General features: G+C 45.0%; 1 protein-coding gene across 1 annotated transcript; it reads right to left on the reverse strand.

Moving 5' to 3' along the window:
- Positions 1-9,939: 9,939 nt before the first annotated feature.
- cass4 (Cas scaffold protein family member 4) lies at positions 9,940-23,842 on the reverse strand. Its single transcript, XM_030091872.1, has 7 exons — positions 23,693-23,842; positions 16,279-16,668; positions 15,589-15,672; positions 15,418-15,504; positions 13,332-14,609; positions 13,178-13,240; positions 9,940-10,792 (listed from the first exon to the last, which is right to left on the reverse strand). Exons 1-7 carry the CDS (start codon positions 23,693-23,695, stop codon positions 10,376-10,378), a joined length of 2,322 nt encoding a protein of 773 aa, XP_029947732.1. The 5' UTR covers positions 23,696-23,842; the 3' UTR covers positions 9,940-10,375.
- Between the last annotated feature and the right edge of the window lie 841 nt (positions 23,843-24,683).

The following is a 24,683-nucleotide window of genomic DNA, read 5'->3' on the forward strand; positions in this document are numbered from 1 at the left end:
TAAACAAAAATGTGTTCAAGGCTCACAAACAAGCACTTGAATGACATTCTGAAAGTGACAGCTAGAAAGTGACACCTGGTGTTGATGCACTTGTACAGGCCAAAAGATGCCAAGTTTCAGGAACAAAAACCAGTCCAGACTAGAATAACTCCTTTAAAATGCTGCCTTAAATACTGTTTGCAGTGAAAGAATACAGCTCTGTGAAGATGAAACCTTCCTGTGGTGATTAAAAGATGTGCAATTTAATGTTAGTCAGCAGCTTCACTACAAAAGAGTTTGGTGGAATTCTAAGTGTTCATGCAACTCCATCAATTTTCAGTATGTATTGTATGTGTATGTTTCATGTATGAAGTTCACACATTTACAGAACAGGTGAATACTTTCTTCTTTACACATTTAATAGCACTCTCCTTAGTTTTTTAAGGTGTAGGCAGGGATTCAATTTTATATGTTTAAATTGGTTTAAATATTCCTTTCTTTATAAGTGTCATTTAATCTTAAAGTGCGTTACTATATTTTTCAAGACCAATTACTTCTTAAAGTTTTGTGCCCTTGTACAATCAGTGGGATCAGTTGCAATGCAGATATGTGAATGATAAAAGTAAATTGCACATTTGTCTGAGGAAATATGAGGTGTTTCGTGAAATGTTTTGTAAAAGGATTGTTCATTAATTTTCAAGATTTTCCAAATGTTCTTGTCCTTCTTTACACCAAAACAAAGGAAAGACATGATATTTTGGTTATTTATAGCAGAGTATGGTATAATTTTAATGGTCCGGCCCACTTGACATCTACCTAGGCCATATGTGGCCCACGATGTGAAATGAGTTTGACACCCCTATGGTAGATGGTCCAGGGGGGGATTTAGAAACTTCAACAGCACATCTGAAGAGTATGTGACTCCACTGAGTATCTAATAATAAAAACATATGATTCCAAGAATAAAATGAAATTAAATCATTAAAAAACTTGAAAGAGAAACATGGATGACGTTCACTATGGAGTGCATGTATAATATACAATGCAACTGATTCTGCTTTGCAAATTAGATGTTCAGCTTATTGTCAATACAGTGGAAAGCTGAACAGCACAGTGTAAAGCAGCAGTAAACTGCAGGAGGCTACTGATGTTTATCAAACTGAATCACAGTGCTGATATTCACAGCAGCATTCCCTCTCGTGTGATGCTGCTTAATAAACATTAATGATGAGCCTTAACAACTCGGCTCACATCTATAAGATCTGGGTGGAAAAGTGACTATTAGCAGCAGGGCCGTCAGCCAACCAGAAGGCAGTAACAACGTTAAAAAAAAAAAGACGAGAGAAAATGTAAACACCTGCTGAAACGATCTAATCTAAATTTCCTAGAGTAATGTAAGGTGGGAGAACCAGTAGTTATCTACATGATATACATTATTTTCCATAACAAGTCCCTCCACATTATTGACTGGTATCAAAACAGTTAGCTAGCGCTATTTGTGATTAGCAGCCGTGTAGCTTCATCCAGGTTACTGTAACGTTCTGCAACAGAGAATTAATTCCATGTAACATTACCTCTGTCCTTTTATCGTTTCTCCTCCTCTTGTGTTTCTTCCCGGGACACCAGAAAGTTCTGGTCGCCTTGACATCTGTCGATAATCTGATGGGGGACGTCCAGGAAGGAGAGGGGGAGGAGGGGGGCGTGGGGCGGGCAGCTGGGGGGCGTGGATAGCTCGGTAAATAAGTTACCGAGTTACGATTAAACAATTACAGCTGTAATTGTTTAATCGTCTTTGCAAAGACTACAACTGTACAACTACTACTAACTAATAAATACTACTAACAAGTAAAACTAATTAGAAAGTTGCACCTCTTCTTCTTTCCCATTTGCGCTGCAAGCGCGCCGACGCTGGCGCCCCCTGATGGACGGCGCCCTTAGCATCTGCCTATACTGCCTATGCCACGGGCCGGCTCTGCTGAAATGCACAGGTAGCCAGTGGAGGGAGGCCAGGATGTGACTGATGTGGTCCCTCTTACGTACTCCAGTTAGTAGCCGCACTGCAGCATTTTGGACCAACTGGAGACGTGCGAGGGACAACTGGCTGACTCTAACATAAAGTGCATTACAGTAATCCAGCCCAGATGTAATAAAGGCATGGATTACTGTCTCAAAGTGCTCACGTGCAAGAATACTTTTCACTCTGGCCAACTTCCTGAGGTGGAAGAAGCTGGACTGAACCACTGCGCTGATCTGTGAATCTAGTTTAAAACCACTGCCCATTTTAAAACCCAGATTTAAAACAGTCGCCTTCACATGTGGAGTCAAGAGGCCCAGATCAGCAGGTGGAGGTTCACAGGAGTCACTGGGACCAAACACAATCGCCTCTGTCTTTTTCTCATTAAACTTCAGAAAGTTTAGGGCCATCCAGGCTTTAATGTCCTCCAGGCACCGTAGTAGAGGTGTTAGTGAGAAAGCTTCTTTCTTTTTTAATGGGACATAGATCTGGCTGTTGTCCGCATAGCAATGAAAGGAGATGCCGTGCCTTCTCAGGATGGACCCTATTGGCAATAAATAGAGAGAGAAAAGCAGTGGACCCAGGATTGAGCCTTGTGGAACCCCATAAGACAGAGGAGTGGAAGAGGATTCAGAGCTGGCCAGACAGACACACATAGCTCTGTCTGTCAGGCAGGACCTGAACCACTGCAGTACAGGACCACTGAGGCCGACCAGGTGCTGCAGTCGGAATATCAAGATATTGTGGTCCACAGTATCAAATGCAGCAGTCAGGTCCAGCAGAACCAGAATCGCATAGTCACCAGAGTCATTTACAAGGAGGATGTCATTAAAAACCCTGAGTAGAGCTGACTCGGTGCTGTGCAGGGGTTTAAAGGGGAACGGTCGTTTTTACAATCTGGACCTTATTTCACATTCGTCAAAACAACATTTACTCACCCGTTTGACTTTCGTGTGATTTGCAGTTGGTTCGGAGATAATTAGATACTCCCATATCCATATAACGGCAGCGGGCGGGGCACCGACATGCAGCCATTACAGACGCTCTTTTCTCTTATGTTTGTTGTGGGGTGGTAGATACATGTAAATTTAGTAAGTCAGCATCACTTAGCGCTATTGGGAAGTCTGTAAACCGGCTAGATTGAGCAACTCTCCGGGAACTCTGAAGCGATGATGTCATCACACTGCGCCGTGGCACACATTCATTATTTGTTTACATGGAAGTAGCGTCTCTGCTCTGCAGTCAGACCACGGCATCTCGATTGGCTTATTTAGTCAGTCAGAGTTTATTTTCAGCTGGTTGTAACTTTGGTACAATGGTTCCAGTGTGCATATATCCTGGCTGTGAAAGTGAAATGACCAGCTGGACGTCACTGAGCTCACAGGCTCCCACTTCGTGACGGGATTTATTGAAGCTATGGCTAATAGCGCTCAACACGGACCCCAGCATCAAAGTTCCAACTTTACCACATTTGGATTATCGGGTGTGGAGTGCCCACTTCACATCGGAGGACTTCTTCCCAGTTCAGGAATGAAATGAAGGCCAGAAGATCCAGAGAATGAACCTCAAAAAGAATGCCATTCCAGCGGCTGCAGGAGGAGAACAGGTCGAGGTAACAAGACGCTAACGCTATTCATTTTTTTCAGAGTCAGAGGGATCATGGTCAGGGGTCAAAATCAGGGCCCTGGTGGAAACAACCTTATCAATGAAAAACTGAAGGAAGTTCTCACAGGTTTCAGAGGATGGTTCTATAGAGACAGGCTGTGGGGCATTGAGAACAGAGTCTATGGTTCTGTACAGCACATGTGGGTCATGGTGGTTCTCCAGAATAATGTTTGACAAATACTCTGTCTTAGCACCTTTAACAGTGTTCTGATATCTGTGCCAGCACTCTTCTAAAATTTGGAAAGAAATGTGCAGCTTGTCCTTCTTCCACCTGGGCTCAGCTCTGCGACACTCCCTCCGAGCTGTCCGAGTTGTCTCATTGAACCAGGGCTCAGGTTTAGCTTTGCGCTGCCTGGTTTTTAATGGAGCCACTGAGTCCAGAATTGTTTGGGAGGAGGAGTGGAACCATGAGCTGAGCTCCTCTGAACCCGTTAGTTCAGGGGGAACACTGAGCTGGTTGAATACAGCAGAGAAGAGAACAGCGGTGGAAGAGTTAAAGGTCCGACAGCTCCGAGCAGGAACGCAGCTTTTAACTGGTGCACAGAACAACCCGACTTCAAATACCACAGGCAGATGGTCAGAGAACACATTGTCGCATATCTCCAGATTTGTAGCAGAAAAACCATGGCAGAGAACAAGATCTAGTGTGTGTCCCCGTTCGTGTGTAGGACCAGACACACACTGAACCAGACTGAGAGTCAGTGAGTGTTAAAAAGTCCTTAACTAGAGGTTTATCAGGGCAGCAGACATGGATGTTGAAGTCCCCAAGAATAAGGACGCGATCATATCTGGGCATGATCCCCGCCAGGAAGTCAGTGAATTCACTGATGAAGTCCTTGTTGTATTTGGGCCGTCTGTATATGACAGCGACCGGCACCGGGTCGGAGCACCGGGTCGGCGCGACCCACCTCAAATGAAGTTAGTTCGAAGGTGGAGAAGGAGGACGAAGGAGCGCACTGTTTACAGTGAAAGTCATTCTTAAAACAGTCGCCATCCCACCTCCACGGCCCGATGTCCTGGGGGAGCTGAAGAAGGCGCAGCCGGCTGGTACAAGTTCGTTAAACGCACCGCGCTCACCCGCGCCGATCCAGATCTCCGTCAGGCCGAGGAAATCCAGAGCATGGGCGCTGAAGAAATCCCTCAGGATGAAGGTTTTGTTGTTCAGGGACCTGGCGTTCACCAGGCCGATCCTGACAGGATACAGTGCCTGTGGTCCGGTTGGAGCCCGGTGCAGCGTCCTCAGGTGCCGGAGATTCACTCCGCGCCGGCGGAGCCGGGGAGAGGAGGGGCGGCGGGGCCGGAGTCCGTCATCCAGACCGGCAACAGGGACCAAGCAGGCATCGATGGGGTCCAGGAAGTGCTGCGGCATGACAAAGGAGCGGGGTAATCTATGTCCTGTCCGGGAGATGGACAAATGCCGTGCCAGGCAGACCTTTAGCTTCACCAGCCGACCGCCACGGTAAACGCTTTCACCGAGGAGGAAGAGTCAAGACCGGGAACAGGTGAGCCGGGATGCCCGAGAGGTCTGGAGGTAAGGTTTAATGTCCACCGTAGTCGCATGCAGCGAGATCTCTCACTTTATACCGGAGATCTAGGAGAAACTGGCGATCATACACCAGCAGAGACTCGCTGTGTAAATACCCAAGCAATAAAAACACTAAAAACAAAAACAACACTGAGAGCGGCAGACGGCAAGCCACAAACACCGAAGCCATCTTGGTTGCCAGACAATCATCGCTTCTCCAACACACAACACATCCGCAGGATTATTATTGCAGCAACACATCATCAGTAGAGTAAAACTAACCTGTCTCACGACTTTCTAAACCCAGCTCACGTTCCCTATTAGTGGGTGAACAATCCAATGCTCGGTGAATTCTGCTTCACAATGGTTGGAAGAGCCGACATCGAAGCCAACATATTCCATTCAGTCCAAATGATGAACAAGCAAAAACATTTCATTGCGTGAAGTTTTAGCTAAATCCACAGGACTCATTTCTACCACAAAGTTTGTTTGTTTGTTTGTTTTGTGTCGAGCTGAATTTCATTCTCAGTGCTCAGCAGTAAACAAAAACTGCATTACAGTAAACAAAAATCATTACAATCAACACAACACAATACAATAACAAAACACATTTATATTAGCTCGAAAAGGAGTGGGATGAAGTAACACTTATGATCTCCCACCCCTCTTAAAGTCTTTAACTAAAGATATTACAACCTTCATTATCACACAGGTATGTTCACAGTACAGTTAATAACACTTCCTTTTTTATAAACAAAAATCATTCTCCTTAATGTATTTTTCAAAAGTCATTTCTTTAAGTTGCTTTTTAAATAATTTCCTATTTGGACATTCCTTGAACTGTCTTCCCAATTTGTTCCACAGTTTTACCCCTTGAACTGAAGGACAAAGTCTTTTCAGTTTATTATTCGCCCATCTAGCTTTAAAGTTATGTGTATGTCGTAAATTATGCTGTACGCCTACTGTTTTAGAAAATAAAAGTTGGATTTTTTTTGGAAGATTGTCCTTACTTGCCCTAAATACAATTTGTACAGTCAATAAATCAACAATATCTTGAAATTTTGATAATTTAGAATTTGCAAAAAGTATGTTTGTGTGTTCCCTGTAACCGACACCATGTATTATTCTTTTTGCTTTCTTCTGAACAATGACAAGAGGGTGTAATGCTATTTTATAGTTATTTCCCCACACTTCTGCACAGTAAGTAAAATATGGCAAAACTAATGAACAATAAAGTATACGCAATTAATTTTTTATTAGATCATGTTTTGCCTTATTTATTACTGAAAAACTTCTTGAAACTTTTCTTTGAACATGGCTTATATGTGATTTCCAATTAATTTTATCATCTATTAATACTCCTAAGAATTTTATTTCATTTACTTTTTCAATAATTTTATCATCCAACTTGATTTCAACATCATTTGTTCCCATGTTTCCAAACACCATTAACTTGGTTTTCCCCAAGTTTAATGACAATTTGTTTCTGTCTAACCACAATTTAATTTTATTCAACTCTGTATTCATTTCCTGCTCTAATGCCTGGAGGTCATCCCCAGTACAGAGAATAGTTGTGTCATCAGCAAACAAAACTAACTTAAGAACATCTGAAACTTTACATATATCATTTATATAAAGAATAAATAAAATGGGGCCCAATACTGCCCCCTGTGGGACACCACAAGAAACATCCAACAGAACAGAACAAAAATCTCCAAGTTGTACAAATTGTTGACGGGCAGTCAGATAGCTCTTTACCCAGTCCAACACTCTCCCTCGGATCCCATATCTCTCTAACTTATCTATTAAAATGTCATGGTTAATAGTGTCGAAAGCCTCCTGGAGGTCAAGGAATATTCCGATTGTATACATTTTTTTCTCCAACGAATTTGCTATTTTCTCAACAGAATCTAAAAGTGCTAATGCAGTTGACCTATTTGACCTGAATCCGTACTGACTTTCACTAAGTATTTTATTTTTTTCCAGAAATGTATTCAAACGAGCAACAAAAAGCTTTTCTAATATTTTGGAGAATTGAGAAAGTACTGAGACTGGTCTATAATTTGTAAAATAATGTTTGTCCCCAGCTTTATACAGTGGAATGACTTTGGCTACTTTCATTTGATTTGGAAATATACCTGTTTGAAAAGATAAATTACAGATGTAGGTAAGTGGCTTTGAAATACATTCAATAACATTTTTGACAAGAGTCAATATCATTGCAATCACGTGATGTTTTGTTTTTGCATGCAGAAACTACCTGAATTACTTCTTTTTCTTCAACACTGCTCAGGAACATTGAACTTAGATTTCGATTAATAAATTTATGATTGCCTGTGTGTCTCCCCACATCTGGAATCTTTTCAGCTCGGTCACTTCCAATATTAACCAAAAAACTTATTAAAACAATTGGCCACATCCATCATATTATCATTTTCTTTTCCTTCCACAGTGAAATGCTTGGGGTAACATACCTTTGCTTTGGATTTATGTGTTACATTGTTCAGTATTTTCCATATTTCTCTTATATTATCTTTATTGTTATCCAATAATTTACATAAATAATCTTTCTTTGCAGTTCTGATAATATTTGTTAGTTTATTTTTATATGTTTTGTATTTATTTTCAGTTGCCTTAGTTCTTGATTTGATTAATTTTTTATATAGCAAATTCTTCTTCCTACAGGCATTCTGCAGTCCCTTAGTCATCCAGGGATTACCTTTTCGTTGAAAAACTTTGTTTCTTTTCTTTAAGGGACAATTTTTATCATACAACATTTGAAATATTTTAATAAACACATCATATGCATCATGCACAATTCTTTTACAGTTTTTCACAATTGCTAGAACACTTTTCTTGAAACCTCCATCCATTTTCTCAAAACCTTAAAAAACAAATCCAAAAATCCACACTACATTCACACAACCTCAGACTTTTCTGTCAAAATCAAACTATCACCTCAAAACCAGTTCTCCTGTGTTCAAAACCACACTCTGCGTTCAGATCTCACACACAGCAAGTAATAACATGTTCACCTCAGATCATTCATTAGACTCTACATGAAATCACTGAGGACACAGCAGCAGTCCACACTCTGAAACCTGCTGGGTTATTTTCCCAACACATTTCCTGGGTAGCCCTGGATTTGGTGCAGATTGGGTCAATTCTATCCAAAATGAGGTGAATTGTGTCGACCCAGCAGAGTGAGTTGATGATTTTGTGGCTGAAGGGAAGAGAAGAATCACCATTTTGAACTCCTTGTCTTTCTTGCATCTTGAGACTTCTAACAACAAAAGCAACAGAAAACTGGAGTCCTGTGTTCTCACAGAGGATTACTGAAATGGCTCAGAAGGAAAACACATATGAGACATCCCTCTCCCTATGGATGTGTGGCTGTGGCTGAGTATTTAGTGTGGCTGTCCAGCAGCTGTGAGGTTGCTAGTTCAAATCTTTTCCTCTCCCTGTCAATGAACTGCCCTGAGCCCCAGCTGGCTTCCAGTGGAGGGTTTGACAGCCTTGCATGGCAGAGGGCACTTGTGTCTGAATTCTAAGGGATTACATTTTTACTATAAAGTAACCTTCCCAGACCCGCTGATAAATCTTGACCCAGCATCAGGGTCGACTCTTCAACCAAAACGGCTGCTGGGTAGAAATAACCCAGCTTTGGCTCGGTCCCTTTTGGACCCAGCGCTGGGTCAGCAATTCCACCCAATGTGGGTTATTTTTACAGTAACCCAGCAGTTTTAAGAGTGTGTAGTGCACAGAAAATGTTTATTTTACGTACTGTAAAATGCCTTTAGCAAAAAAAAAAAAAAAAAAAAAGCATCGAAGTCAAAGTGATATCCAAATTCACTGTCATAACAAAAAATAAATACAAAACAAACAAAACCAAAGCAGACTACTGCATGGTCACGGTCAGGGAGATTCAGTCTCCAGCATCTTGTCTCTGTGCACACTTGGTCTGATCACATCATTAGAAACATGTGTGTTCAGTTTTGAGTTGTTGTGTGTAAAAGATGACAGCTGTGTTGGAGTTGTGTTCACATTTTGCTGCCAGTGAGTACAATTTTGCCAAAATGTTGTGAAATGTGTTTAGTGACTGAGAATGTGTCTGAGGTTTTGCAAAAAAGAGCAGATGGGTTTTGCAAATTGAGCATAGGACCTGAACAGTGATGAAGTTTTTGCCAAAAGAGTGTTTGATTCGAAAAATGAGTTTAGTCCCCTGAGAGTTTGGTTCAGGCAGTGGGGTTTATTGTTTTAGCAATTGTGAAAAACTGTATTATACACCTCTTCCCAGTTATGTGTTGTTAAGTCACTTTTGAAAGCATTTATTGACTCCTCTGTTCTCATTCATTCAAAGACTGTAAATACTGGTAGATGGTCACTTATGTCACATACTAACAGTCCACTTGTTGAGTCATTAAGAATATCATTGGTCAAAATACTGTCAATTAATGTAGAACTGCGAGATGTTATTCGACTGCGTCGAATTGTAAAATAATGTTTTATCAAATTTATCAAATGAAATTGTTTTACTGAGTATTTACATCTCTTTTACAATTTTGTACAAAAATGCCAGGAGTTGCTTGATCTGGCGCAGCGAAGCTATAGGAATGTAAGGAAATGTTAATTATACGCTTTCTTTCTCATCAGCGTCTTTCTTGGTCATTTTTATTCGCTTTATGTGTGCAGCAGAAACACAACACCACACTGTCATTTCAGTATTTTATTTTATTTATCAAACATGTGTTGTCCGCAGTCTTTTGTCAAGTGAATTCTGGGAAATGCAGAACACATTTTTAAGAATATTTACACAGAAAGGAGATAGTCTCAAACTGCTACCCAGGCAGAAGCTACCATAGATGAAAAACAAAAAAAAAAAATGGAAGAAACACTGAACAGAAATGTCCCTTGACTTACATACAACAAATAACAATTGATATTTTACATTTTTAAGATTTGCTCCAACACACACTGTGCAATATAAAGCTAGACAGTGAAGAGGTGGACTCCACGGATTGCTCTGCCTGGCCTGCAGTGGTTTGTATCATCAAGAGCATAAGTTTTAAAAGAGTACCTGCCTTCATTATAACATAAAACTTTCAAACTAAAGCGAGAGCTCAGCAGAAGCCATTTCATCGCAATACTGTATGAAGTGAAATTCACGAGTGGCGCTGTCCTTTGAGTCTGTTTCAGAGGTCCAGAGAGACCCGGAAGTGCTGCGCCCGCTGGGCCAGCTCCTTGGCAAAGTCCTGCACCTCGTGGAGCGCCTGTCTGTCGGGGAAGTGCAGCGCCGCCTTCTTGGTGCCCATCGCCAGCTGCTTGAGCAGAGCGCACAGCTGATTGCTCTTACAGAGCAGGGCCCTGCTGGATCCCCGCCGCTGAGCCTCCCTGCACAGCGTGTCCACCAGCCGCTGGCCCACCATGATCACCAGCTTGCTCTGGGAGATGAACTTCTCGGGCGGCTGGCTGTCCTGCAGGCTGCACACCAAGCCGCCGATGGCCTTCTGCAGGGCGCCGAAGTACAGCCGGCAGTGCTCTGACAGCGGGGATGGCCGATTCTCCTCGGGACCACTGTTCGAGTCCAAAGAACCGCACGTGCTTTCAGCCTGGAGGACGGGACAGGACACGTCAGGTCTGGATTCTGCTTTCTCACTGACATTTTCACTTTCTTTGATTATTATTGTACGGCTTTGGCTTGAGATCATTTTTTTACTTAAAACGTTCAGCTGTAAAACAGAATGCTTGATTATTAATTCACCGTGAATCAAAACTGAAGACGCCGCACTGAAACGTATGTTATAGTTATAAATGCATAGGCTACACATATTTACACCATATTTACTAGATAAACAAACGAAGGCTGGGAATTGAGAAATGGATCCAATTTATAACCAGTTCTTATTGTTATCCATCGGAACCAAACATCTCTGAAGTTTATTAACTTATCTAAATGTTCTTGATACTCATTCAGAACAATACGCTTCATGACATGGAAGAAACATGGAGGGAAAATGGAGAAAATATGAAGGAAACGCTGAGGAAACTTGAAGGGAACATACAATCAACAATGTGGACATCATAAATATATCTCCTCTGCCAGGGAAGCTCAAGCTATGGTGTCTGCAACAGGGACTTCTCCCTCTGGTGTAAAGTGACCCCTCAGTCTACCAGGTCCCAATAACTACTGTAGAGGAAATGGAGTGAACCAGGACTTCTTATGTGAAGACATGTCTCAAGGTCCCACACTGTCTCTCTGGTAAAGGGGTTTTTGAAGTGCCTCTAACAAGTCTCACCAAAGAGCGCAGGTGTTTCAAAGTGAGACTCCAGATGACTCTATAAGACTCCAGAGACCAGATCATCAGCAATGCTGCACCTCCCCTGCTAACTGGACAGAAATGGACACCATCTGAGGTGGTGTAGCAGGCTACGTCAGCCCTGAGGCACAGTAACATTGTGGTTCTGGTCCAGGGCGAGGAGGCTTTGGTCTTGAAGCATGTAAACCAACCTGGTGTATGGCCTCAACTTCAAAGAGGAGGAACATGGTGGGAGAGGAGGTACAACATCAGGAGGAGGCCGAAAGAAGTACAAAGGCTCTTTCTCTTCCCAAGCAGGGACAATGGACGAGGTAGGAGGGCCTGGAGAGGAGGAGGCTCAGCTGGAGGAGATGGAGGCAACTTAACCTTCATCATCAGAGCCACTTAAGATGAGCTTCATCTCCAAAAACCCTCCACCAATGACAGGGTGAGGACCCAACCTGTGCTCTCTGTCCAACTCCAGTGACTCTCACATTCTGAGTGGTTCTAAGACCAGCCTTACACAAGTCGTGGAGGTAGAACCAGGTCCTCAAGAGTCTGGAAAGAGGACTGCCATCAACTCCCTGCCCCAGAGAGAAACCAATCCAACCATAACACCATCATTCATCCGAGAGGAACAGAAAAAACTCTGACTAACCCCCTACCAAAGCAGGAGCTGGACAGCTAGCTACTCCTCCAGATTGGAAGGTTCTGGTCGATATCAGCCAGCAACTGATTTTTCCACCAGAGACTGCAGCCACTACCCTTAAACCAGACTTGGTTCTCTGGTCCCCTTCACTGAGGTCCATTTACATCACAGAGCTCACAGTTCCATGGGAGGAATCAATGGAGGAGGCCCAAGAGTCTAAGAGATTCAGAGAGTCAAGGGTGCATTACTGAAGATGTACTGTGGGGATTTACATCCTTCCCATAACTGGGAATCAAGGAGAACCTCATGGGAAGAAAGTCTGTTGGCACAAAGGACGATTTTCCATCATTTCCCCTTTTAATTAATTCATTGAAACATGAAGAAACACTGAGGCAACATGGAGGAAACATTGGTGGAACAATAAGGCTACATGGAGGAGGCATGGAGAAAACATGGAAGAAACATGGAGGGAACATGGAGGGAGCACGAGGAGAAGACAAACTAAGGAAAACATTTTCACGCTCTGCCAGAGCAGAAGAGTTATGGAGGAGCCAAAGTTAGCAAATCCGTGGTACTCTGTAGAGCTGATGCAAAGCAGTGCAAGTTGTGTTTCAAATGACAATTTGAATAAATTTAACTGTTATATAATTTCATGCTCTGTCTTCTCAAGAAAGAAAAGTAAGAAATATAAGCCATTATCAGATCAATTATGTGCTCTTTTGTTTAAATTTCATTGACATTGGGGTATATTTTTGATGAAGTGCATTAATTGTTTACTAATGTCTGATTTATTGTCCTGCAAAACTGGAATGTGACATTAATCAGGAGTTGAGAAGAAACTTGATGAAGAATTGGATTAATAAGAAGACTGGTCCTCGAGAGCCCCAATCCAGCATGTCTTAGCTCATGATTCTATCCTCACCAAGCACCTAGCAACGCCCAGTAATGAGCTGTTCATTGCAAGCAGGTGTGTTGGGGCTGATGAACAAAATCCTGTTTTTTAATTTACCAAAAGGTGTTGTTTTTAATTTTTCACAAGAAGCACTAACCTGTGGTGAGCTAGAAACCGGAGTGACAGCATCTTTTGGTTTCTTCTGCTCCTCTTCCTTAGTCTGAGGAAAAGCAGTGATTGAAAGATGATTATGTTTGCTTGGATTGTCTTTCACCAAAATCAAATATGAGGTTGATATAGTCGATATATACCTGCAGCTCTACATAATCGTTGTCGTCCTCCACCAAGTCCACCTCTTCTCCGGTTTCCTGTGGGGCTTTCGGCGTCTCTGGGGTCGCTGGATCTCTCTGAGGGGCTCTGAACAGAAGCTTTCCGTTGGCGTTGACGATGGACACCAGGCGCTTGATGTCCTCTGGAATGGTCCGGGCCACCATGACGAAGCGCTCCAGCTGGTCGGGCACGTGGACCTGCCCAGGGTCCTGATAGAGCGTGTGAAGAGGCCACTGTGCCACGTTCAGATCGCTCACCGTTTGCTGCAGGATCACACCGGAGTCCTCCACGATGGACAGCTGTTTGTAGAGCCGGGTCTGCAGGTTTGAATCGGTCAGACGTCGAGTGTTTCCTTTAATGTCCAGAGCAAAGTTGAGGAAGCAGGTGACGGAGCAGGCGATGCCCTCGGCCGCTTCTCTGATCTCCTTCAGGTGTTTCTCCAGATGTTCTCTGCACCTCCAGTTGCTGCTGACGAACTCCATGAGCTGAGGCACGGCCCTGCCGACGCGCTCCTGCAGCTCCAGCAGCTTTCGGCAGGCGTCCTCCTGACTGAGGTTCACTTCTCGCGGAGGCTCCGGAGATGAGGAGCTGAAGGCCAGGGAGTCGCAGGAGCTGGTGGATGAACTGGACGCCGTGCTGATCCTCTGGCTTTCCGCTGCTGAGAGGCGGGTAGCCCGACCTCCTCCGTCCTCCTGACCCACTGAGTCTTCACCTCCTGCCAGGTCGTGGAAAGTTGTACAGGCCAAAAAGTTTCTCATCCTTTTCAAGCGCACCCTTTTCAGATTGTAGTTTTTACTGGAGTCCCCCTTCCAGTCCAGGAGGTTATGATCACAAGGGGGACAGGTCTCCTCCATGGGTGGGACAGCATACACCGACTCCTTCTTTTGTGTCTGAGTTGAGGGTCTGTTGTGAAGTGGGATCCTCGGCAGCACCTTGGGTGGACTGGAGACGTCCAGAGAACCCTGCTTTGGTGTATCATAAAGGGAAGAAGTTGGGCTTTCCTGTTTGTGGTGAGGTGTGTGTGCTGGGAGGCTGTCGTACAGCTGCTCGCAGACCGCTTTGGACCGGAGGGAATCATCAGAGCCCTGGAGGGGACCCTGCTTATCAGGGCCCACGGGAACGTCGTAGATCCACTCCGTTTTGCGAGGATTGGGAAGAGTTTGGAATCCTTCCATTACTTTGTGATGGGATTCTGTTCCCGAGGGAACTGGGATGTCATAGTTTGGATCTTGAGGAAGAGACGGTGGAACAGCATAAACCTGTGAAGAGGATCAAGACGTGGGCAGCATTAGCCTCAAAAATCAGTCGAAACAATATTGTTTTCTTTTTGGAATCCCATTAAAGCACCATTTATTATGACGTTTTGTCTGAACCAGCAGACCACTCAGATCACACCATAACTGTTACCTGTTCATCTCTCGATGGATTTTTACACACTGTAGACTTTTAGCATGCTAAAAGAGCTGAAGTTCTGAGCTAAAAAAATCTCAACTCCTTTTGCTTTCAAATTTTTATGGTTCTGAACACAAACATTCAGAGCCAACAGCTTGGTGGGTCATCATTTAGTAGGTATGCTTCAGTCAAACTAAAACCTGATGGTGCTCAAGCAGATAGACAGAATGACTCCAAACCAACTCTGTGGCTTGACTAAAACAGGAACTCAGCCTAACAGGAACGCCCCCCCCCCCCCCCATCCCCGGTCCCATAGTTAGGACAGGGCCCATCTAACATTATCTTGCCCCGGGCCCAGGCAAACCTGTCAGCTGGCCTGGGTGTCTGAACAAATGTCTTTGTGATGGTGAAATTCCGAAATTGATTTCCGTCATCACCCTAATGAGAATTTAAATATCTATGCATTGGTACTGATTTCAGGAGATTAAACGTTGACATGGACCTGGTCTTGTAGAACAGGTGTTCATATAGTTTTCTGCCTTCAGAAGTGTGGGGATAATAAATATTAAAAGGTCATTTGAAGCTTTTTGTTGTCTAAACTGAGTGAGAACATCATCCGGTGGACCATTCAGTCCCTGAAGTCCCTAACTCCGCTGCAGGACTGATTCGCTTTACCATTTCAGGAGGGTCATATCTCTTCTCCAGCTCCCCCACTGGAATCAGAGAATATTTCCGTGAGGTTTGTCTTGGAATTGTTGATCCCTGCAGAAAACAGCAAACACACTGGAAATCAGATGAATTCCCACTGAGGTTCTTCTGAATCTTCACGTTTTCACACACTCTTACAGTGAAAAGAGACTTTCGCCTGGCTTGGCTGGGGATGTCGTAGAGCTCGCCCTTTGGGCTGGACGCCATGTTGATGGTGGGAGGCTGCAGATGGGACAGACTGGGTTTTAACACTGGCCTTCACTGGAAACACTGATCAAAGCAACATGCACCTGAGTGACCTTCACATTAGAACGTTTATGAGGACTGTGTTTGCTCTGAAGCCCGTTGAGACCGCCGCAGAACCCCATTATGCCTCCACTTGGCCAATTAACGCAGCTCCCTAATAGAGACCATGCTGCCCAGTGGATATTAGATGACTCCTGCAGGAGGGAGCAGGAGAGGAAATGCTGAACACATGCGCTTAGTCCTCTCCAGCTCAGGTAGCCCGTACAGACGCTCCTGTCTTTCTGGGGCTCCTGGCTCCGTGGCTGCTGTTTGCTGTTAAAAGTGTCTGAAGTCTGTGTCTGTGTCTTTTATAGGCTCATAAATACCCCGGAGCTGCATGCCTGTCCCCATGGAGAGGCCCCTGGTCCCCATCTGTAAGCCTTTTTGCCAGCAGGAGTTTCACAGCATTGCATTTCTGCAAGCATCGACCTCTCTAATCATGAGAGTTAACACTTTACAAGAAGGCGGACTGAGTTTGACCTCAGAGCAACAGATCCCAACCAACACCTATAAAGTCGTTCTTTTCGAGCGAACCGGGAATACCTTGGTTCCTTCTGAGCTGAGCGAGACGGGACTTTTCAGAGCCGATGATGGGGCTGAAGGCACCTTGTAGATCACCTCCATTTGCTCGTAGGAGGGACTGCTGGTGGGTCGGGGCAAACTTGGAATTTGGTAAATGTTTTGCCCACTGTCTTCAGTTTTAGAATGAGCCACTTTGGGTTTTTCTGCCATGTGGAATGAAGATCCAGCCTTGGGCAGGAGCTTGAGGCGGTTCGCAGGAGCCAGGCCGTGGCGTCCGTACAGAGAACACATCCACCAGCCACTGGTACCGGCAACGTTCTGGTCCATCACGGTCAGAATGTCCCCTTTTCTGAAGGCCAGCTCGTCCACACACTCCGCCGTGTTGTCGTACAGCGCCTTGGCCAGTTTGTTCTGAAACAAAGAGACATTCAGATCAGAAGTCATCAGTCAAACCATGATACTCTGCAGAAACACATCCTCATTTCAAACTGTGCTCATTTACAGATTTCATAAGATTATTGGAACATTCCATCAATGGGACACTGTCTCAGTGTTGGAGGATATTATGAAGCAACGCTTCACAAAAACTGACTTTGTAAGGAGAATAAATAGTTTTGAGGAATATCAGTCTGGTTTCAGGACGGACCACAGTACTGACACAGGCCCAGAAAGACTGCTGGAGGACATCAGGTGTAATGAGGACAAAGTGTTCCGTCCAGCAGCTACTGGAGCCCAGTGATGGATACAGCTGATCACCACAAACACACCTCAACACACAGTTTCACTGTAACTGGCTCATCCTCAAAACACACACACACACACACACACACACACATAAACACATAGTCCTCTAGTTTAGTCGCAGACAATGGTGAGGATAAAGACAGTAAAGATAAAGGTGAAAGTGATGATGACGATGATGAAGATAAAGGTGATGATGATGATGATGATGATAAAGACGGTGATGATGATGATGGTGAGAATGAGAAGATGAAGGTGATGATGGGGATTATGATGAAGGTGATGATGAAGATGAAGGTGACGATGAAGGCGCTGCTGATGATGATGATGATGACGATGATGATGATGATGGTGATGAAGATGACAATGGTGAAGCTGATGATGAGGATGATGATGATGATGATGAAAATGAGGATGTGATGATGGAGATGAAGATGATGACGATGATGATGATGAGGATGATGATGGAAATGAAGGTGATGATGATGATGATGAAGATGATGATGGAGATGAAGGTGATGATGATGATGCTGAAGATGATGATGATGATGATGAAGCTGGTGATGGAGATGAAGGTGAAGGATGCTGCTCATGCAGCTGGAGTCTGTGGGTCAGGGCGCCTCTGCTCTCTCTTCCTGCTCGCTCTCCCCTCAGAGCGACAGAGTGAGCGGGGTGGTGTGAAGCGTCCTCCTGCCGGCTCCAGCATGGTGTGTGTTAGTGTGTGAAATCCCTCTGCTGCTGGTGAACGGCCTGGCGTCGCTGCACGGCGCCGCCGCCCCGCCTGCTTTCTCCTGGCATGCTGTGTGTGAGGACGGTTCAGACCTGCACCGGAGGTTTTGATCAGGAGGACCGATGTGAGTCAGGATACCTCAGAACCACAACCACAGGGCCGGCCTGAAAGCCCTCAGTGTGAGTCTGAGTGAGGAGCAGAGCGGTGCAGGAAGCTGAGTCACCGACAGCCTCGATCTCACAATCACCACCGAAACTCACCCGGCTGCAGCGAGCTCCTCCCCCACAGCGGAAAACAGAGACACCTCGCATTTTAACTGCTAAATTAAAGGGTTTTCTGTCGTATTGCACTATTTTTCTGTTACATTTGTTTTATTTTGCACTGTGAGAGAAGCAGCAGCTCTCCAATTTCATCATACATAATGACAATAAAGCTTATTCTGTTCTATTCTGTTCTATTCTATTCTATTCTATTCTATTGTGTTACTGTAGGGCCCCATTCTGATGCTGAACATCTTTCTGCAGTGTCTACATTTTGCTTTGAATGCTTAACGTTTCACATGTTTTTAACAGTTATTAATCTGTAATCTGCACATTTCTGATCCAAAATACCACAAGTTTCCGTTTAGCTTGATGGAGGTCAAACAGCATGTAGTGGTTAGAACTGCTAACCACTACATACTGTTTGGTGTGTGTGAGTGTGTGAAAGAGAGGAACTTCTGCTTTTGTTTGAAGGCTGTGAAGAGCAGTGAAGCTCAGAGGAACTGGTTTGGACTTTATAGTTATTTCAGTCCATGAGAGCATCGGTTCTCTCTGTGATAAGACCTGATTCGGTCTGATGAGTCTGAAATCAGTCAGCTTCATCCTGATGACTTCCTGTTTGCTGCAGTGACATTAAATACTGGCAAAAACATGGGAACGTTCAAAATGCTGCAATGTTGTTTAATTTGCATGAAATATTTTGATTGAAAAAGAGAATTCAGTCTCATATGACACAAGTAGGATCAAAGCAAAATGAGGAACTGGAAAAAGAATAGAAAGAAGCCAGAAAGATTCACTGTCCATACACTGCGTGTGTGTGTGTGGGTGTGTGTGTGTGTGTGGGTGTAGGTGTGTGTGTGTTTCCGTGCCATCCTGCTGTTGAACATAAAATTAAGAAAACCATTTCAATAGCAGCGTAGAAACAAATAAACAAGCATCTCCAATCACACACCCTCAGCTGAGTGTGTGTGTGTGTGTGTGTGTGTGTGTGTGTGTGTGTGTGTGTGTGTGTGTGTGTGTGTGTGTGTGTGTGTGTGTGTCCTCTCTCTGAGGGTGAATCCTCTGTAACAAAGAGCTCATTCACCATCACAGACCAATACGCTCCACACCTGTTAGGATGCAGGCCTGTGGCAGACACACACACACACACACACACACACACACACACACACACACACACACACACAGCCTGTCTAATCCTCTGGGTCATACTACAAACATTCTGGTGAAATATGTGGGGTCAGATGACAGCCCCCCCCCCCGTAGTTTGTAGTTTACTCAGTGCTTTCTCCTGGCGGCGGGTCACATGACAGCTGGTCTGTTTCAGGATCCCCTCCTCATGTCTGTGTCGTTGCTGCTCAACGGCAAATGTGTGAAACAGACATTTTTTTGTAAATTCAGTGTGTGGTGCTGATCAGGATTCAGGTCCCTGCCCCCCCCCCCCCCCCCCCCCCCCCGCCCGGCCTCGTGCTGGAGCGCCTGTGTTGATGTCTGATTACAGTACCGAGCCGTGCTCAGCTGTGGCTCTGCTGGATTCCTGCACACGCCTGCTCGTGCAGACCGGCCTGTCGGACAGCTGCTCCGCTGCGCTTTTAGCTGCACAGCTGCGTCAGCCTCTCCTACCTGAACCCCGTCCTGTTTACACACCCGACCTGAGGCCGGGGCCCGGGACAGGGAGCAGGACGGGGCCCAGGACGGGGCCCAGGACGGGGCCCCGTCAGGCCCTCAACCGGCCTCTGCAGCCCTTCTTCCCGTCAACTCAGGAGAAAATAGTGTAAATCTGCTGGACTCTGTCCGTCCTTCATGGCAGAGATCCACTCAGCATCTGCAGGAAAAGGAAGTTCTCCACGTCTGCAGACGATGGAGTGGAGGGTGGTGAGAAATGTTCGGAGCCGTTCAGAGTCCAGACTCTCTGAAACCAGTTTCAAAGTTGGTCTTCTCACACTCAAGCAGAAAACTATGAACCACAGCCGCAGTCACGAGAAGCTTCAGAAAAGTTTCAGAAAAGGGATTTTTTTTCCTGTTCACACACGTGAGGGCTTTCATTATAGGGTAAAGAGCCTAAACATCCATCCATTCATCCGTCCATCTATTAATCCACCATCCATCATCCATCCATCGAGTCTCTCGCTCTAACACCTTGAGTACTCCACGTCAGTCTCACATCTAAAAGCCGTCTCCTTGACCAATGTTTGGATTCTCGGTAGAAGAATCACACTGAGGAGCTGAATCTACCAACAGGCTCAAACCAGGGGCCGTGGCATTGTGCCAAACCACTGTTCCAACATTTAATCAAATTAGAAGATCCGGATACGAGAACTGATATGATCCTTTCAGTTTACTGTTCCACCAGAACAGAGAAGCGGGATTCCATGAACCACTGCGCAGTCCTGCTCAGTGATCTTTGTTCCAGCTCACCAGCTCGTCCTTTGGCCTCAGTGCTCATCAACAAACGCGTCTGCAGAGCTGCAGTAAAGTTTGGAGAAAGAATTTGTGTTCCCAGACGGGCGAGCAGGAAGTGATCCTGTAAATATGAAACAGTGATCAGACATTCCCACGGAGCCAGGGAGGGAGGACGAGGCGAGGAGCCGGAGGAGCTGAGAGCGGCGCTCAGACTCCGAGGGACCGGCTCCGAGCGCCTCTGGTATTTCCTGTACGGGAGCGCATGAGAACTGTGTCAAGATCTCAAACTCAAACTCACAGATGAGGAAAGCAGACTCCGCGCTTGGGTCTCAACACACCAGCGCTATCTCGAGACCCATCACACCGTCCGTCACAGAATCCTGAGAAGTTTGTTTTTACGAAGGTAAAGAGAAGTGACAGGTAATTCAATGGGAAAAGCAAAATCTGTCATTTTATTTCTAAAAAAATGACAGCTGTCAATAACTCTTAGTCTCCTGTGTGTTTTAAATGAGAAAAAGCAAACCAGTTAAAGCTAGTCAAAAACCCTAAAAATGGCAGATATTCTTAAAATATTGATGCTGAAAATTATTAGAAAGAGTTGAAACAAGCAAAAGAAAACAGGAAAACAACAGAAACATGAAACACTTAATGGAGACACATGGACAGACATGAAGACACATGGACAGACATGAAGAGACTGGAGAGACGTGGAGACAGGATGATGGGTTTGGGTTGAGGAGTCAACAGGACTCTGACAGGAACTCGTCTCAGCAGCTGCTCTCTGCTTTATATAAACTCACTTCCTCTCAGTCATCGGTCGTTTGTCACTCAACATTTCAACATGTTCATCCTCTCATTTCTTCACTTCATCGTGTTCGTCGCCGACACGACGTCTCAGTGAAGGAACGTCAGAACGTTCAGGCTTTCTCCAGCTAAAACGAGTCGAAGGAAGCTGGAATACCTCAAAACCTAAACCCGATCAGAAACAATGAAACACTTAAAGTAAAATGCTAAACGGCTGAAACCTTCCTCCAGCTGTTTTAAATGATCTCAAACCGTCACACGAATCAGCTCATGTTTTTGCATTAAATACAGAGAGCTGTATATTTTATTTATTTGTAGTAAATGGTTTTTAATTAGGTTTAAATTGGGACTGAGGCTCGTGTATTTGTGTGTGCTGGAGTTCGTTTCTCGAGTCTGTTGAGGTTTGGTCAGTGAGCATGATGACTTTTAGCTTCCTTCTGCTCTCAGATGATAAAAACAGAAACATCCCAGAATAGCATGCTGACAGAAAAAAACCCAAAGCGAGATATCGTCACTGAAACCAGAGCAAGCGAACGGATGTGAGACCTCCTGGACCCACTTTGTCATCGACGGCACGGAAAACGACAAGAAGAAGAGCTGGATTTCCTTTTTCCACCTGACAGTTTGTCTCACTATTCTTCAGATCTTCACACCTGTTTTGATTATTCTGACTTTCTCTAGTTTATCAACACTTCATCCAAAAACTGAAGATTCAGACCAGAAAGCCCCAAACTTTAGAGCTAAAGAGACAGTTTGATCACTTTAACTTCACCTGGAGCCACAAAAAAAAAGTTGGACATTAAGACACAAGTTTTAAAATTTACATTTATGAAAAAAAAAATAAAGTTTTAGTCATTTAGGTTGTTTTATCATTTTTTTATCGGGTTTTTCTCCATTTTTTTAATGATTTATCAACAGAATGATCTCACTTTTTTGTGGTTTTTAAAAATTTCAGGAGCTTAAAATAAAAAATACAAATAAAAGCCCTGGGCGGTTTACCAGGTCTGGACTTATTCCAAAGCTCTGAAATATGTGTCGCACATTAGAAGTGAGAACGTAGAGCAAAGCAACGCAAGCGAAAATGTAAACACTCATGAGGCTGGTGTCAAATTACAATCCCCTGACGTTGCGTGGAAGGAGCCCTTCTTTCACGTTGGCCAATCAGACCCTTGGAGGAAATCCCACTGAACAAACCAGGCAAGCAAAAGAAGAAGCAGAAATGTCTTGAACTGGAAGTGAAAATCTAATGCTTTATTATGTTTTTAAGAAAAGAGCTTCAGCTCAGTTTCTAAGAATCCACAGACAGATCTGCCGCGGTTTTGTATCAATATATCAAATAAGAAAACATATTTTGAAGAATTAATTAGCTTCACTGTGGTTTCACCTGATGACTGACTGGACTGAAAACTAGTTAAAGTTTGAAAACTCTGGATTTTAATATGAAAAATTGGTTGGAGGTGTTTGATCTGGAAACGGTTGTCTTTAAGTCTCTAACGGCTCTAAATGAAATGAAAAGATGGCGCGCTAACGTTAGCCGACATGAGTTAATGTTAGCTAGAGTTAGCTAACTCCAGCTCTGGTCTCAGAGTGCCTTAACCATCAGCTGTAAGATATATACTGTATTATAAATATCATATCCAGGGAACGTTCGTAGCTCACAAAGAGTAAATACTACTTCATGACAATTTCTACAAGTTTCTAAGTGTTCCTGACAGCAGAGAAAAGCTTCAATGAACTGAAAATTAAGGGAAAACGTTAATTTTAGCGTAATTGTCCCTGAAATGTGAGCCTTCACGCCCCGTTGAACACTTTCTGAACGCTGTCATGCCAGTCTCGTCCGTCAGGGTTTGAAGCCGTTGTTCCTCGCAGTTCTCTGAAGGTTACAGTTTAACTTTTAGCAGCGTGTTTCTTCCAGACGCTTCCTGAAGCCTTCAGAGCTCGGTGAAGCAGATCTTTTAGCAGTCTTCTTCTGAGACCGGGCGGGATGAGATCTCTGGAACGCTGCGGGACCCCGAGCAAATCTGCCATTTCTACACCAGTTAGAGACTTTATGGCTTCAGAATGTTGCATCAACGTTCGATAAAGTGTGGTCCAGACCTTCCTGGAGGTCCCTGCCCTGCAGCGCCAGAGCCCCGGAGGAGACCAGAGTCCACAGAGTCCTGACTGAACCTAAAGCTGCTGCCTCAGACCAAGCTGAAGGTAAACCCAGATCCGAAGCGTCAGAAAGAGACAAAGAGATTCAGGACCACTTCCTGGACCGAGTCCTGCAGGATCCACATCACAGGTCCATCAAGGACTTCTAGGTATTAATATGGTCAGAGTCTGTCTGAGGTTGGAGGTCTGAGGGCCAGATAGGAGATTGTGGTCTCTCTGGCTCCAGAGGGGGGGCAGTAGGGGGGAGCTGAGCCCTCAGGTTCTGGTGAGACCCCAGCAGATGGCTCTATGGGGGGACCCCTCCACACATCACCTTCAAAGCTACAACTGGATCTGGACTCACCATGATGGCTGCAGTCTGGGTCCACTGGGAGGCAAGCGGTGGTCTGTGGGGGTCTGTGGGGGTCAATAGGGTCCCTGGCGGTCCGTGGTGGTCTGTGTCCGTCCGGCAGACCCTCAGAGACACGTCTCCAGCTGCCGGCTGCTCAGTCCTCCGCCGTGGCTCCTCATATTGTCTGAACTGTCACCCGGAGCCGGGCTGTTTTACACCCTGGGCGGAGAAACAGACCCAGAGCCGCTGGTCTCTGCCCCCATTGGCTGGAGAGACCTCCCCCTTCCTCAACCTCCCCCCTTCCTCCACCTCAGCAGCTGTCCTTCCTCTCCACCTCGCTTCTCTCCCAGAAAGCAGAAGTCCGGCGCTGCTCTGGTTCTGTTCTGGAGCTCACTGGACGGAATCTTTCCTTCGCCTTCGCTCTCTGACGGTAGTTTGATGGAGGCGGACAGGAGACGCTCTGCGGGGTGGACAGAGGAGGACGTCTGGGAGGACGGAGTGGGGGAGGTCTGGAGGGGGTTTGGGGAATGCAGGGGGTGGAGGGGGGTGGAGGGGGCAGTTTGACCTCCAGTCCAGGGCAGCAGCTCTGAAGTTTCATTCCAACTTCTGTTTCCTGACTTTCTCTTCTGTCTTTCTCAGAGCGGCTCAGATGAAGAGACGAGGGGCTGAAGGGCAGCAGAACGTCTTCACTTCCTGTTCCAACCCGCTTTATTTGTTTTCTCTTATCTGACATTGTGATGTAAATTAAACTGAAGGTCATTTTCTCTTTTTTCCTGAAATGAACCCCTCACGTGCTCAGTGGCGCCTCCAGCTGTCAGCCAGAGGAACTGTCCCTCCATCACAGCATAAAAACCCAAGCTCTGAATGTCTGAGAATGATCCTGATTATTACCCAGCAGCCCCTGGTTCATCAACATGGAATGGAGAACAGTTATAATGGAGCGATCACTTCCTGATGTAGAAACTCACTTCAGACCAAACGAGGACTTTTCACATAAAACCTG

The sequence above is a fragment of the Salarias fasciatus genome, chromosome 5 (genome assembly GCF_902148845.1).
Source record: "Salarias fasciatus chromosome 5, fSalaFa1.1, whole genome shotgun sequence".
In the NCBI taxonomy this organism is placed as follows: domain Eukaryota; kingdom Metazoa; phylum Chordata; class Actinopteri; order Blenniiformes; family Blenniidae; genus Salarias; species Salarias fasciatus.

What these genes read in the sequence shown, in the direction of transcription:
- cass4 (XM_030091872.1), bottom strand. An exon ending in TCAGCTCAGAAGGAACCAAG is followed by an intron (nt 15,673 to 16,278) that starts GTATTCCCGGTT and finishes TCCCATCTGCAG; the next exon opens with CCTCCCACCATCAACATGGC. An exon ending in CGGTTTCTAGCTCACCACAG is followed by an intron (nt 10,793 to 13,177) that starts GTTAGTGCTTCT and finishes CCCGTCCTCCAG; the next exon opens with GCTGAAAGCACGTGCGGTTC.